This window comes from Serinus canaria, chromosome 1 (assembly GCF_022539315.1).
Source record: "Serinus canaria isolate serCan28SL12 chromosome 1, serCan2020, whole genome shotgun sequence".
Classification (NCBI taxonomy): domain Eukaryota; kingdom Metazoa; phylum Chordata; class Aves; order Passeriformes; family Fringillidae; genus Serinus; species Serinus canaria.
Genome location: NC_066313.1, coordinates 52,685,248 through 52,699,752, shown reverse-complemented (window position 1 = coordinate 52,699,752; position 14,505 = coordinate 52,685,248). Strand labels below are relative to the sequence as shown.

The 14,505-nt window shown below is 38.9% G+C and overlaps 1 protein-coding gene across 6 annotated transcripts in view; it reads left to right on the top strand.

The window, feature by feature from the left end:
- FNDC3A (fibronectin type III domain containing 3A) overlaps nt 1–14,505 on the top strand; it is a 109,391-nt gene that overhangs the window by 75,379 nt on the left and 19,507 nt on the right. For all 6 annotated transcript variants that reach the window (XM_050970625.1, XM_009102935.4, XM_050970643.1 and 3 more), the window contains 7 exons: nt 433–590; nt 1,759–1,818; nt 5,813–5,951; nt 6,410–6,463; nt 7,080–7,204; nt 10,451–10,625; nt 11,232–11,318. In XM_050970625.1, coding sequence (XP_050826582.1) covers nt 433–590; nt 1,759–1,818; nt 5,813–5,951; nt 6,410–6,463; nt 7,080–7,204; nt 10,451–10,625; nt 11,232–11,318 — 798 coding nt within the window. The remainder of the gene's footprint in view (nt 1–432; nt 591–1,758; nt 1,819–5,812; nt 5,952–6,409; nt 6,464–7,079; nt 7,205–10,450; nt 10,626–11,231; nt 11,319–14,505) is intronic.

Sequence of the window (14,505 nt, the reverse complement as noted above, 5' to 3'; positions counted from 1 at the left end):
CTTTATCTCCCTGTATTTCATAAGAAACAAGAAGGTGTTAAAAAAGTCATAGTACCAGTGGCTTCCAAGAGAAAGGTGCCAGAAGCATAGTTTAATGGAGTGCCTGCTGTCCTGTGATGTGCTTTGCCATCCCTGTGCCTGGCCAATGTTCTGGTCCATGTTTCAGCGGCCCACTGGGTGGCGTTATGTACCAACAGGTGTCTCTGCCCTCAGCCCCCTGCCTGGCATTGCATTTTTCTCATTACATTCCTTGCATTTTCAACCTGATTTCATCTGTAAAATCTAGTTAGTAGCTAGTGTAGCAGTATGAGTACTCTGATTTGCTAATAGTATGTGATTTTGCTTTCTCTTCTTTGATCATTTGTGGCAAAGTAACATTTAGATACAATAGAATTTAAATGGCAGAGATCTCAAAACTTTGTGTTTCTACAGGTATCAGATATTCAGGCAAGAACAGCACTGCTGATGTGGTCTCCTCCATCCAGTGATACCGGAGAAGACACAGGCAAGAATGACATACCAGAGGTTTATACTTATGAAGTGATGATTTCAAGTACTGGGAAAGATGGAAAGTACAAAACTGTGTACATGTAGGTGTTGGCTATTTTTATTTAGTCACTGCTGCATTGAAATATGAGGCTTAAAACCTCATTAAAAATCTGCTTGTTGTTCAGAAAGTTAAATAATCAGGAGTTTTGTGTGACTTCTGTTTTGAAATTAGCTACCCTTTTGTTCAGTAGAATTAATTTTATTTTATTACTGAAGTCTCTGCCATCGACTGGAATGTGAAGATTTTGTTCTTACCTGTTGGAAGCATATTTTAATATCTCTTTTGCTGTGTTTCAACCAGCTGCACTAGACACCCATGAGTTCTCACATAGTGAGACATACAAGTAGTGAGAAAAATAAATTGTATTTATTACTTTTTATGTCTGCACATGCTCTTCCTCCCAGTAGGGTTATCCCTCCCTTCATTAAAATTGATCTTGGTAGGAGACAGTCTTATGATATTAAATAAAAAAAGGCAAATTCACACAGAACACAGCTCATAGCAGCAGCAAAGCAAACAAAACTCTTCAGTTGTTTCATTCCTAACACAATGGTTTTCAGTCAGTTTTTTGCAATTTGGGGAAATATGACAGTAAAATACAGAATTAAGAGTATAGAGTTCTCTAACAGTTATAAACCTTTGTATCTAGCTAGTTTATCTTAGTCACCTTCCATGGATTTCATGCAATTGAAAGTTGAGTATTCCTATCCAAGAAACTAGAAGCAGAGAAATGACCTTTGCTAAGATAAGCTTATGTCAGCAAAAGCAGACTAACAGATGTTGTTTTGGTGCCTTTTCTGTTTCCTAGGCTCTAACAGGTAGGTATGTGCAGTCAGGTACAGTTTTAGATAATGGTTTTTGCAAGGCTGGACTGAGCTGCTGTATGCTCCAGTACTTCAGTGTTTTTTTTTGAGTAATAACATACATGCATGCACATGCAGCTTGTCTTACTAAGTAAAGAAGAAAATAATGGCTACTCTTCAGAAAGCTGCAAACAAAAAAGTACCCCCAAAACCACCAGGGCAAAAGAACAGGAATAACACATGAAACCTCTAAAATTCAGAGATAAATGCATTTACACGTTGCTGTATTTAGTAAAAGACAAACTCTTAGCAAATATATTTCATAGAAGGTGTGTTGAGTTAAATGATACATGTCTTTTTTTATAAATGAAGCAGTCTTTAAAACAAACTTTTATCTCTTTCCAGTGGAGAAGAAAATAAGGTTACTGTAAATGATCTCAGGCCAGCAACTGATTACCATGCAAAGTGAGTATCTCACTTTCTCTTCATTAAATTTAGTGAAATTTAGGAAATGTTTAATTTAGGAAATGTTTTAAAAGTTTCATTGTGTATTTTCCTAAGTCTTCAGAGATGGTCTTAACCACTTCTCACCCTCTTTTGAGTCACACTCAACATTTTTAACTTAGCTGACCACTCAGTCCATTTTGGACAACATAAGGCAAGATTGGTGCACATTCATCCTCCATTCATGGTCTTTCCTTTATGCTAGCACAGTCACATTTTTCTGTCCTTGGAGCTAGGCACAGATGCTGCTTTTCAATTTCCGACAAGCAGCAGGAGAAAGTACCTCTCCCTGGAAGATGCTCCCTGCTTGGCCACCTAAAGGTCATATTGTGCTACTTTTACTTGGCTTCAGTAGACCAGTGAACCTGACCCCATATGCATGACAAAATGTGCCCCCAGCTCAGTGTAATTTGACCCTTCTAGCAGAATTGACTACTTCAGTAGGTCAGAAGAAATAGCAAAGGATTGGGAAGATGTGGTTAGGTGTCATTCTTCCCTCTTTTTTTTTTTTTTGATATTAGAGGGTCATCTGGAGCTGAACTTGGCAAGGGATGCAAAGACTAAAAGCTTCTATAGCTTTGTCAGCCAGAAACAAAGGTCAGAGAAAGTGTATCCTCCCAAACGAACACAACTGAAAAACTGGTAACTATGGATGAGGAAAAGGCTGAGGTAGAGACTTTTTGCCTTAGTCTTCACTGGCAACTTCTCTTCTCACACCTCTCCAGTGGAGACAAGGACTGAGGGAGTGAGAGAAGATCATGTTTGAGACCATCTGAGAACGTGGATGTAAGTCTGCATCAGATGAGATTCATCCCAGAGTCCTGAGGGACTTAGCTAATGTAGTTGCGAAGCCACTCTTCATCGTATTTGAAAAGTCATGGCAACCAGGTGAAGTCCTGTGTGACTGAAAAAAGGAAAACACTGCACCAGTTTTTTTAAAGGTTAGGAAGGGAGACTGTGGGAACTACCAACCTGTCAGCCTCACTTCTGTGCATGGGAGGATCATGGAACAGATCCTTCTAAAAGCCATGATAAGGCACGTGAAGGACAAGGAGGTGATTCAGGACAGCCAGCACAGCTTCACCAAATGCAAGTCCTGCCTGAAGAACCAAGTGGCCTATGAGCAAGTGACTTGTATTCAGTGGACAAGGAGACTGCAGATCTTAGCTGTCTGAACTTCTGTAAGACCTTTGAGATAGTCCCTCACAGTGTCCCTCTTGGTGGATGAAGAATTGTTTGGTCAGTCACATTCACAGAATAGTGGTCAATGGTTCAATGTCCAGATAGAGATTAGTGACAAGTGGTGTCCCACAGGGTCCCATCTTGGACTGGTACTGTCAAATATCTTCATCAGTGATATAGACAGTGGGATTGAGTGAGCTTCCAGCAGAAAGCACCAAGCAGTTGCAGTGTCAGCCACCAAGTGGTGCAGTTGACACACCTGGAGGATGGGATGCCACCCAGAGAGACCTGGACAAGCTTGAGCAGTGAGGCCGTGGGAACCTCAGGAGGTTCAACAAGGCCAAGTGCAAGTTGCTGCCCTTGGGTCCAGGCAGCCCTGGTATCAACACAGGCTGCAGGATGAAGGAATTGAGAGCAGCCCTGCCAAGAAGGATGTCGTGGTCCTGGTGGCTGGCCAGCTGGGCATGACCTGACAATGTGCGCTTGCAGCTCAAAAAGCCAGTTGTGTCCTGGGCAGCATCAAAAACAGCATGGCCAGCAGAGTGAGGGAGGTGGTTCTGCCCTTCTGCTCTGCTCTGGTGAGACCCCACCCAGAGTCCTGTGTTCAGCTCTGGGATCCCCATCCTGAGAAGGATGGTCACCTGTTAGAGTAGCTCTGGAGTAGGGCCAACAAAAGTTGTTCATCCTGGAGAAAACTCCGTACTTAACGGGGGCCTGTAAGAAAGATGGAGACAGACTTTTTACTACGACCTCTTGTGATAGCACAAGAGATAATGGTTTAGAACTAAAAGAGGGTAGATTTAGACTAGATATATGGAAGAAATATTTTGCACTGAGGGTGGTAAAACACTGGAACAGCTTGCCCAGAGAGATGGTGGATGCCCCATCCCTGGAAACCATTCAGGGAGAGGTTGGGCAGGGCTCTAAGCAGCCTGATCTAGTTAAAGATGTCTCTGTTTATTGCAGGGGAGTTTGGACAAGTTGACCTTTAAAGGTCTATTCCAACCCAAATTACTCTGTGATTCTTGGTTTAAAAAAAAAATAGTGTGAATACAGCAGTTTACAAAGAAATAACATTGTAAAGGCAGAAGTGAAGGCCTCCGTAAAAGAGTGCCTTTTCAGGAGGTAGTGGCAAATGTAGAGTACCTTCTTAGACGTGACTGAATGTCCTGCCTCTTTTGAGGCAGGACCCCAAGATCCCTGTGTACTGACCAAGGGAAGCAATTTAGAGGCAGCTGGTAGGAAGCAGAGGGAACAGAAATGTGTCAGAGAATAGGTCCCAGTTAACAATGTTCTGCCTCCATCCACATCAAGCTTAGGGTAGGATTTGCCTTCACATTTGCTCAGGTGGGAGAGCTGGGTTCCCAGCCTTTGGTGTGAAGGGGTCTACACCTCCAAGAGCTGTTTTTCAGAGTATTGTCTTGGTTGTCAAATGTAAAGCAAAAGAGGGTTGGTCTGTTCTTATCACAGCTCTCGTTTAATGTGAGCCCCAGTATTGCCTGGAGCACAAGGTCAGGAGAAGGATGAATGGTAAGCTGGCACTAAGCTCTTTCCTATGAAAGTGTTTACCTGTGATTTTGTTCCTATTTTAGTATTTTTAGATATATTTTATCCAACAAGGTTGAAGTTGAAAATTCATGTAGCATAAGGGTCAGTGCCTAGAATTATTTTTTTTCTGTCTAAGTCCTCTTCTATCAGGCTGCATTCATATAATTTCTTGCTTAATTCTGGTTGTTGGAGGTAGTACATGGGAATCAGTGGCTTGGCTATCCAAGCTCTTCCTAAACAGAATTCTGCCAGTATGAGCACTGCAGAAAATCAATGAAGGCTGGAACAACTCAACCACCAAGATAACTGACATATTACATATGCAAGCACAAATAACTTTGTGTTCAACTTTAGTCACTGTTTGAATGTCTTCTCTCTGTTTGTGAAATCTATAAAGTCAAATTTCCTTTGATTTGCTGTTCATGCATCAAAAATTTATCCGGATTTTTGTATCTTCTTAAGCTAGCAACTCAGATCTTATATTGGTAATCAGAGGAAAGGGTTTTTTGGAGAATTTTGGTTTTGGGTTTTTTTCAAAGGAACAGATGAATAAGGAGAAAGTAGTGTACCATTGACCAAAGAAGAGGCAAGGCATAGTTGCACAGCTTAGGGGGCAGGGGGAGACCAGATGATTATCATTTAATATAGTGATATTAGTAATGTATCCGTATTTCCTTTTGGAGACAAGCCTTTTGAAAAACAAGCCATTTCTCTTCGAGACAGAAGCAAAATTCACTCTTTTGAAGTATTTGGAGAGCTAATTCATAGCCTTACTAAAGGAAAGGACAAGGTGAACACACTCAGCAGGACACTCATTTGAGTGCAGAGGATACTCTGAAAATACATCGACAGCTTTGTCGTATTCATCTGACGAAAGCACTTGCTGAAGAATTATTCATAATATAAGTTTATATCTCTACAACACATAATGAGCCTGCAAAATGCTACCATTATTTTCCAACCAAAGTACAGCTAATAACAGACATATTTCAAATATAATTGTGAGACTAAAGCTGACCAATGGTAATGATGTACATCCAAAGTAAAGGACTCTTTTCTTTCTTATTGCTTTTATTGACCAAGATGTTTCCCCCAGTTATTTATTTATAACAGTGACATTTTAATAATGAAGCAGTAAGGCAGCAACTTAATTCCAAATGCTTGGTTTTCTTTGGAAACTATACAGATTTTGAAGCAAAATGTTATTGACTCTTTTCCATTTTAGAGTCCAAGTAGAATGCAACTGTGTAAAAGGGAGCCCTTCAGAAGCAGAGAGTTTTACCACAGCGAGTTGTGAACCTGATGCTCCAAATCTGCCCAGGATAACTAATCGGACCAAAAATTCTCTTACTCTTCAGTGGAAGGTAAGGATTGCTTTACAGCCTTTAAAAGAAATATTTTAAACTCTTCAGAATTATTGTGGATTTATCAATAAAATAACAGTTTATTGAAACTGAAAATTTTTGTCAAACCTACTAATTTGAGGCACAGTTCCCTGATTTGAAGTGGATTTACTGGGTTAAATGTGGGCTTGAGTAAAAAGAGAAGGATTCACAGAAAAGCAAGGAGTCTTTCAAGGTAAAATTACTGAGTTCAGTACCCAGTGCGTTTTAAGGGCTAAATTAGGAAACCACCCCATAAACATGGAACAAGCATTCGTTGTATGGTGACTAAACTAGGAGTGTCTTGGCATGTGAAAGAATTATATAAGGGGAGCATTACTTGTCTTCCGCTGTTCTTCTTGTGGTTTGGCCCATACATGCATTTTTTAAGTGGTCTTGTATCCAGTTAGAAATCTAATTTTCCTGTTTTCCTGTTACAGGCATCTTGTGATAATGGTTCCAAAATCCACAGTTACCTTTTAGAATGGGATGAAGTAAGCAAGTTATTCTATTGTATTTTTAATCTTCTATTTTTTTAAGTAGCTGTATGTGACTGTGCACATTAGGTTATGTCAAAATTAAGATTTTTGATTAGAGGCATGTGACAATAATGTAATTCCTGAAGCAATTATTAAAATACAGTTACTGCTCCGTGGTTTTTTTCTGGGGGGGGGATATAAAATAAAAGGATCTTAATTGCATTATTCTGCCACTCTTAATAGTGGCTTTTCCCCATAGTCTAATATCGGTTCAAGAGCTGACATGGAAGGGTCATTTTCCTGTAGCAGTCTTCCTTTTTTAATAAGTGGGTGGATCAACTATGGCCCTGCAATGATCTTGCAGTCTCTATCTGGACAGCTATCCTGAGATGGTAGAGGTGCAGTACCTTCATGGCTTTTATTCTTTCAGCCCCAAGGAACTGGGAAATGGAAAGGAAGGAAAAAAGCTGCTAATTTAATACAAAGTTTCATATGCTACTGCCTCACCAAATGGAGATTCTTGAGTTATATTTAATTTCAGAAAAGGATTTTACTTCATGTTTGTGTGTACTTTAATTGATGGATGCATATGTAATAAGGTTAATAATATGATTAACTTACTACTTTTTAGGGAAAAGGAAATGGAGAGTTTTGCCAGTGTTATTACGGTCAACAGAAGCAGTACAGGATCACTAAACTATCACCAGCAATGGGGTACACCTTTAGGCTAGCTGCCAAAAATGACATGGGAATGAGGTAAATGCTATTACAATTACATACGTAATATGGAAAGCTTATGCATCCATGTGTGTGCTACTTTAGGAAAAACATGTGGTGGCATTTAAAGAAAAAGGTCTTTTGTCCAAATAGTCTGAAAATGAATATAAAATACATAATATTTCAGTTGGAAGGGACCTAGAGTGATAATCTAGTCCAACTGCTTAGTTTAACTCACAGTGTGTGACTGGATTATTCTTTTGCAGATAGCCTTTGTGCTGTTGGGATATTGTCCCTTCATTTGTCTGTTAGTCTCCTGTTACCCTGGGAAGTAGACAGAATATGACTTTACCATATCAAGGAATTCTTTGGAAGGTCTAGCCCTTATTATCAATTCCTAGGAGATGTGGTGCATGCCTTTAATTACTACTTTTCAGATGTTATAGAGCACCAAACTTTGTTTTGAATTTTCTAATTAATGACTTGTGACTTCAGTGGAGAATATAAGTAAGAACTTGAAAAAAAAAACATTTTGTAAGGTTATGCTTGCATTACTGGGTGCACTAGTTCTTGAGTGGGCTTCTTGGTCATCAGGCAAAGCAGATGCATCTGGCTAACAATCACACTGCCAGCGCTCATCTCCTCTGCAACAGACTCCTGGTGTCCATGCTACCTAGTAGTACTTGGACCTTGAGCTCCTGTGGGGCATAAAAATGGAGCCTCCCTCTCCATCAACATAAAATTGCTTTTTGTGTTTGTTTTTCTAATTCAGATATTATGAACATTGTGCTGCATCTCACTAAGTGGTGTTTTATAGCATGAAATAGAGGGTATGTGTTGTGTGTCCTTTATCTGGCAGAAGGAGGTGCTTGAAGGAACAGTGCCTGCTTGGCCAGTGTTAAAGAACAGTGTAAGGAGTAGGGCGCCAGACCCAGGGTCATAATTCATGCTGGGCAGAAGGAATCTGCTGCAGACTGTTAAGTATCTGAAAAATACAGCTGGCTCAGGAGATCTAAAGCATGTATTGGGAGGCTTTGGAGACTACTCAGGGAATGCATTGCATAAGGTGCCTGTTCCTATGTCTTTTCTTAAGTACCTGCTTTGTGCTGCTGTCAGAGGACACTGTAGTAGACTAGACTTTTGGTGTGCTCTAGTAGTCTTTATTACATTACTGCCTTCTGGATGATGTTCCTGGAATTAATTATTCTCTTGAGTTGCCCCTGGACTTTGTCTTGTTGAGATTCAGTTGGAACTGTTAAAAATAAAGACAGGAAGGAAGCTGGCAGTTAGGCAGGCTCCAGTGCCTGGGCTCTCTTCTGGTTCCCCTTCTACATCTGAGTGTAGCTGTACCCTCTAGGAATAGCTGTACATATTACAGATTCCTCCAGCGTAAGCTTTGAAGACACTAATCGGTTAAGTACCCTTCTTAAACTAATCACACTGAATAGATTTTTAAATCAGTATTTCATAGCCTTTTGAAGATGTGCTTTATTGTCTTTATTGTATTATTTAATTAAGAAGTCTCTTGAAATCATATTTATTAGTGTAGAGTGCCTGTTTTTCCCTTATGAAGAGTGTTGAGAACATTAGGCATCTGGAGACAGAATTTTGTCTAAATAATTTTACCAAGAAGAACAGATATTTTATCTCTAAGTTAATAATGTTTGAATTTAATTCTAACCTACATGAAACAATGGTTAAAGAAAACTGGAAAAATAAAATCTATTTTAAAAGACAGTACTGTACTTCTGAGGGAATTGTTTATTTGTTGTTCAAATATGGCTATGGCTGGAACTTTTAGTTTATTTCAGTGTATTTTGGAGTGATTCAAGCAAGTTTAGAGATGAAATCTTTTTAAGATGTGGGATTTTTTTACCTTATATCTACTTGTAAGGTGACTCCTTCAATAGTTTGTTTTGAAAAGAGTTAGACATACTACTTGTATCTAACCTCTCTTTATGCTTTCTTCAGGCTCCCTATAAAATGTTATTTTTTTTTTTTAGTAAATATATTGTAGGTATCACTTGATTTCCATTCCAGAAATTTTCTTGTTTGTGACTTCTTACAAGAAAATAAATTGCTATTCCACAAATTTGGAAGGTTTCTCTTGTTTTTTACTTTTTCCCTTCTTGCTGCACATCTCTTTGCCAGTCCTCACAGACAATATGTTTGTTGTCTGTGCTATCAACACTATTGATAATGTGTTGTGTGTAAGATTTTTTTCCTTTAAATGCTAAAAAATACCTCAATGCAGACCAAATTGATAACATGTGCATCACTATAATATAGATTGAGTAAGAAAGTGAAATTGAGTTATCTTTTTATTGAGATTTTTCAGGCAAGTGGAGTTCAAAGCACATGAGATATTTTACTGGTATCTTTGTTTAAGCTATAACAGAGGGTTTTATTTTCAGGGCTTACTGACAGTCACTTAGGTAATCCTTAACTTTTAGATTAAAGTTATGTCTTTTAAGTTAGTTTCATATGTTAAAAAAAAAACTAGACTAGCTTTAGGCTTGTGATTCTTCAGATCTGATGTAAAGCAGCAAAGCCAGGTGAGAGCAGTTGGGCCTTTTTAGTCTAACTGGATGCATGTCAGGCTATCTGTGCAAGCATACTACCTGTTCACTGACTTTTGCATTCCCCTGTTTTACAGTAGCTCTTTATATGTAATTTGTTTGTATTTTTACCACAAGATATTTCTAATCTAAATCAGATAAGGATAACAGTTGTGTTAGGATATTTACTGGTATACACTCTACTTCTTTTTCTGCAATAAGACTTTCATTTTATCAACTCTTAAAGTAGCTCACCACTGAATGATGAGACTATTCTGTTATTTTCTGGATCTCTAGAGAAACCAATACTACAAAGTAAGCTCAGAACACGTAAGAAAAGTTTGTTTTCAAGTCTTGCCTAAATGTTTTTATGCCTTCAGGTTTTCACTTTAAAAAGGAAGGACACTGTGGTATTAGTATATTATTGCATGTAGAGCTTTAGTATTTTAGAATACTGAGTTAATATGAAAAACCAAAACATTTTGGTTAGCAAAACATTTTAATTACATCATACAAAGGAATCTTTCAATTATGAACATGTTAACCTTGTTCAGATATTTTGTTACTGACATACTCATGGGCAAGATAAGTTGTTTGCATGCAAGAGCTTGCAATTTCCATTGTTCTTATCTCCAAGAAACTGTCATAGCTGTGTTCAGTAAGAATTTTGATTTTTAGCTATTAATTATTGTGTCTAGTTAGTTTACATACTGTCTGTTTTAAACAGTGATTTTAGTGAAGAAGTCCTGTATCATACCTCAGGCACTGCCCCAACCACACCAGCAAGTCCTTTGCTGATTAATGCTGGAGTTACTTGGTTATCCCTTCAGTGGACAAAACCCTCAGGAACACCATCAGATGAAGGAATCTCATATATATTAGAGATGGAGGATGAGAACTCAGTAAGTTTAGAATACTTATTCTCACTATGTTTGATACATTATTGTATTAGTGTAGCAATGATAACTTTTGCTAGAATATTCTACAAGGAATTGTATTTTCTGAAATTAAGCTAATGACTTGTCATTGCTGTGACCAGGCCACCTAGCTTTCTTCTTTTAATTGTGTTTAGTGTTATTAAGCCCCATTTCTGCAAAGACTTTTAAATTGGTTATAACTTTGTGAGTTTGTGTGTGCAAGTTAAGCCTTGTAAGAGCTGGATCAAAGCAATTGCATCGTGAAGTGTGATCCTTCTAGATGTCATTTCAGACTAACAACATTTGTTTTAAAATCAGTACTGTTCTATTCTTTGAAAGTGTTAGGTAAAATTTCCAGTGGCATTGTATATGTCTTTCTTACTTATCTTTTCCCCTCTCCTGATTGGAAAATGGTTTATTATTTCACACCTCTTAAAAAAAAAAAAGTGTTTACATACTCAAGGTGCACTTACTATTTTGTCAGGGAAGCATAATAATTGCAGTTTGAAACAGTAATTTATTCGTATGAAGTATGTTAGATCCTCTGGTTTGCAAAGATAATGTTTGAAATAATCCTATTTAATTCTGCAGGGATATGGTTTCAAGCCAAAATATGATGGTGACGATCTTACCTACACGGTGAAGAATTTGAGGCGTAGTACAAAATATAAATTTAGGGTAAGATTTTTTTCACATGTTTGGGCACCAGACCAGTTTGAGATTGACTAAGAAGTGGGGAGGGCCTTTTTTAAGGAAAACAGAATTTGATGCCAGTTTCTTACAATTTCAATCTCTTAAAACTGTTGGCTGAGCACCTGCATTATTGTTTCTGCAGAAGCAATAAGAACCTCTGCAAGGGTGTAATACAGTTGCAAGTATCTTGAAATTCCAGGTCAAAAGTACATGTTCTTAACAGCCAGGTTTTTTTGGTTTTTTTTGGCTGGTTGGTTTCATATATACATGGGTGATATTACTGAGTGTAGCTATGGGTTCTTTGATAGTAAACACAATGAAGGTGTTTGGGTAAGGAGCAGCCTTGATTAAAAAAAAAATTATTAGGAACTCATCCATATTACCATGGTGCTGAGCCTGTTCTAGTAAGCTTGAGGGCTGAACTTTTAGTTCAGGAAGAAGTCTGGCCAAACTGTGTGCTTTTGGGTGTGGTTAAAAGGTAGAAAGAGGCGTACTGGCCCTGGGAAGATGATCAGATAGGCACCAAGGACTACAAGAACTTTGCCAGGACAGGCAGAGTTGAAGTAAAAAAGGCTTAGGATCAACTAGAACTGAAATTGGCCAAAGATAACAAGAATGACATAAAATGCTTCTTCAGATATGTGAGAGAAGTAGAAGAACAGGGAGTGCATACAGAGGCCATTCTTAAACAGGGCAAAGAGGCAAGTTACTAATAATGCCAATAAAGCAGAAGTTCTCAGTACCTTCTTTGCCTCTGCCTTACCAGCATAACTGGACCCCAAATCACATGATAAGGTATCTGTCACAAGGTTTGTTCTTTTTGAAGGGCTTAGTCCACTTCTGGATGTTAAGTGGCTGACATTGCTGCAAGACCCCTATCCATAACATTTGAAAAGTGATGCAGATCAAGGGATATCCCACACATCTGGAAGAGGGCAAATGTAATACCCCCCATCTACCGGAGGGACCCAAAACAGGACCCAGGGTACTACAAGCCCATTAATCTTGCTTCAGTCCCTGCAAAATAAATGGAAAAGTCTTCCTAGGAAATACTACAAACAAAGCAGGCACTTTGGAATAGCCTACACCAAAAGTAAATGATGGCTGACTAGGCTGATCATGTCCTACATCAAGGTAACACTTCCTGTTTGTCCAAGGAGATCAGTGGATGTTCTTTACCTGAACTTCAGCAAGCATTCAGCAGTTTCCCACAGCCTTCTCCTTGTCCAAACTGGCAAGAAGCAAACTGGATAGGTGCTATGTGAGATGAGTAGAAAACTGGCCAACAGGCTGCACTCAGAGGGTGGTGATCAGTGGTTTCTAGTCAGGCTGGCAGTCTGTCTGAACTAGGAACTCCTAGGGAGAGGAGGCCCCACGCTGTTCATTTTCACAACTGATCTTGAGGATAGGATTGAAAGCACCCTCACCAAGTTTGCTGGTGACACCACATGGAGTGGTCAGATGAGCACATCAGAAGACAAAGCCATCTTTCAGGAACATCTGGACAGGCTAGAAGAGTGAGGTAGCAAAAACAGTATGAAGTTTAACAAAGACAAGTGCCAAGTTCTGCACCTGGGCTGGAATAACCAAGGAGCCCACTATAGACTAGGAGCAACCTTGCTGAAATAGACCTTCAGGCAAACTGGATCCTGGGCTGACTCAGAGGTGGCATTGCTAGCAGAGATAAGAGATCTTCCCTATATTCAGCGTGTGTCAGATCACGCCGGGAGAGCTGTGTCCAGTTCTGATCCACACAATTCACAAAAGACAGGCAGAGTGGGAGTTGGTCCAAAGGAGAGTCACAAAAATTATGAAAGGGCTGGAGAACCTGCCCTATAATGAAAATCTAAAGGAATTACATATTTTCTCATTGGAGAAGGCTGAGAGGGACCTCATTACAGTTTCCCAGTACTTAAAACCTGACTACAGAGAGGAGGGAGGTTCTCCCTTCACAGGGAGCCACCTTGAGATGACAAGGGGCAAGAGTTGCAAGGTGCACTGGAAGGGGTTTCATCTTGGTATAGGAAAGAAATTTTCCACAGTGAGATCAAGTAATCACTGGAACAACCTCCCCAGAAATGTGGTGGTATCCCCATCACTGGATGATTTCAAGGTACGACTGGAGAGGATGTTAGATAATCTCATCTAGGCTCACTTTGCCCTGAAGGATTGCACCAGATGATCTTTTGGGTCCCTTCCAGCCTGGGCTATTCTATGTTCTGAGTTACTCTATAGTTGCTTGGGTTTTGGATCAAAGCTAAAGACATGTCCAACAGTATGAATCACAGAATCATTTAGGTTGGAAAAGACTTATAAGATCAAGTCCAGCTCTTAACCCAGCACTAAACCATGTCCCTAAGCAACATATCTGCACATCTTTGAAATACCTCCAGGGGCAGTGACTCAACCACTTCCCTGGGCAGCTTTGCCAATGCTTGACTGCTCTTTCTGTAAAGGAATTTTTCCTAATACTCAGTTTATCCTTCCTGTGGTGCAACTTGAGGCACAGTCAAACCTCATCTGTCTGCAAGTGAAAAATGTTGATAGCTGTTGTCACACATACACCTAAAATACTAAGGAAGAATACTAAGTAAAATACTTAATTAAGAATTAGGAACTGCTGAAGAACAGCTTCTCTTTGCAAAATGAATGGCAATAGTTTAAGCATTGATTGATTTCTTTTGGGTTAACACTGAAGCATGTAAGCACTCCTTTTCAGATGATATTTTGCACTTCTGAATATGATTTTGTAGGGATTTTTTGCATAACTTAGTATTTAAATAATTTAAAACATTGTATGTTTAAAACAGTATGTTTCTAGCACTATTACAGCTACACATGAGCTAAAGAATAGCTAATTCTCTTGAAACTAGCTTTTGCAGAACATGAACATAGTCTTCCTTTGAAAGTAATACTACACTTGATTCATTACTAGTAAATGTATAGTTACTTAAACATCCTAAGTTTCTCATTAAAATAAACTCCAATGTTTATACCTTATTTTTATTAGCAAAACAATTAACAGAAGTCTGTTCACGCATTCGTGGAGCATAAAGGAGAAGCAAATGTTATGTTCATCAGGTCTTTAATTTTTATTATACAGGGGAAAGACTTAATTAGTAGTAATATTCCTTAAGGCTTTTGAAAGAAGCTTTATAACCATTGGAAACCT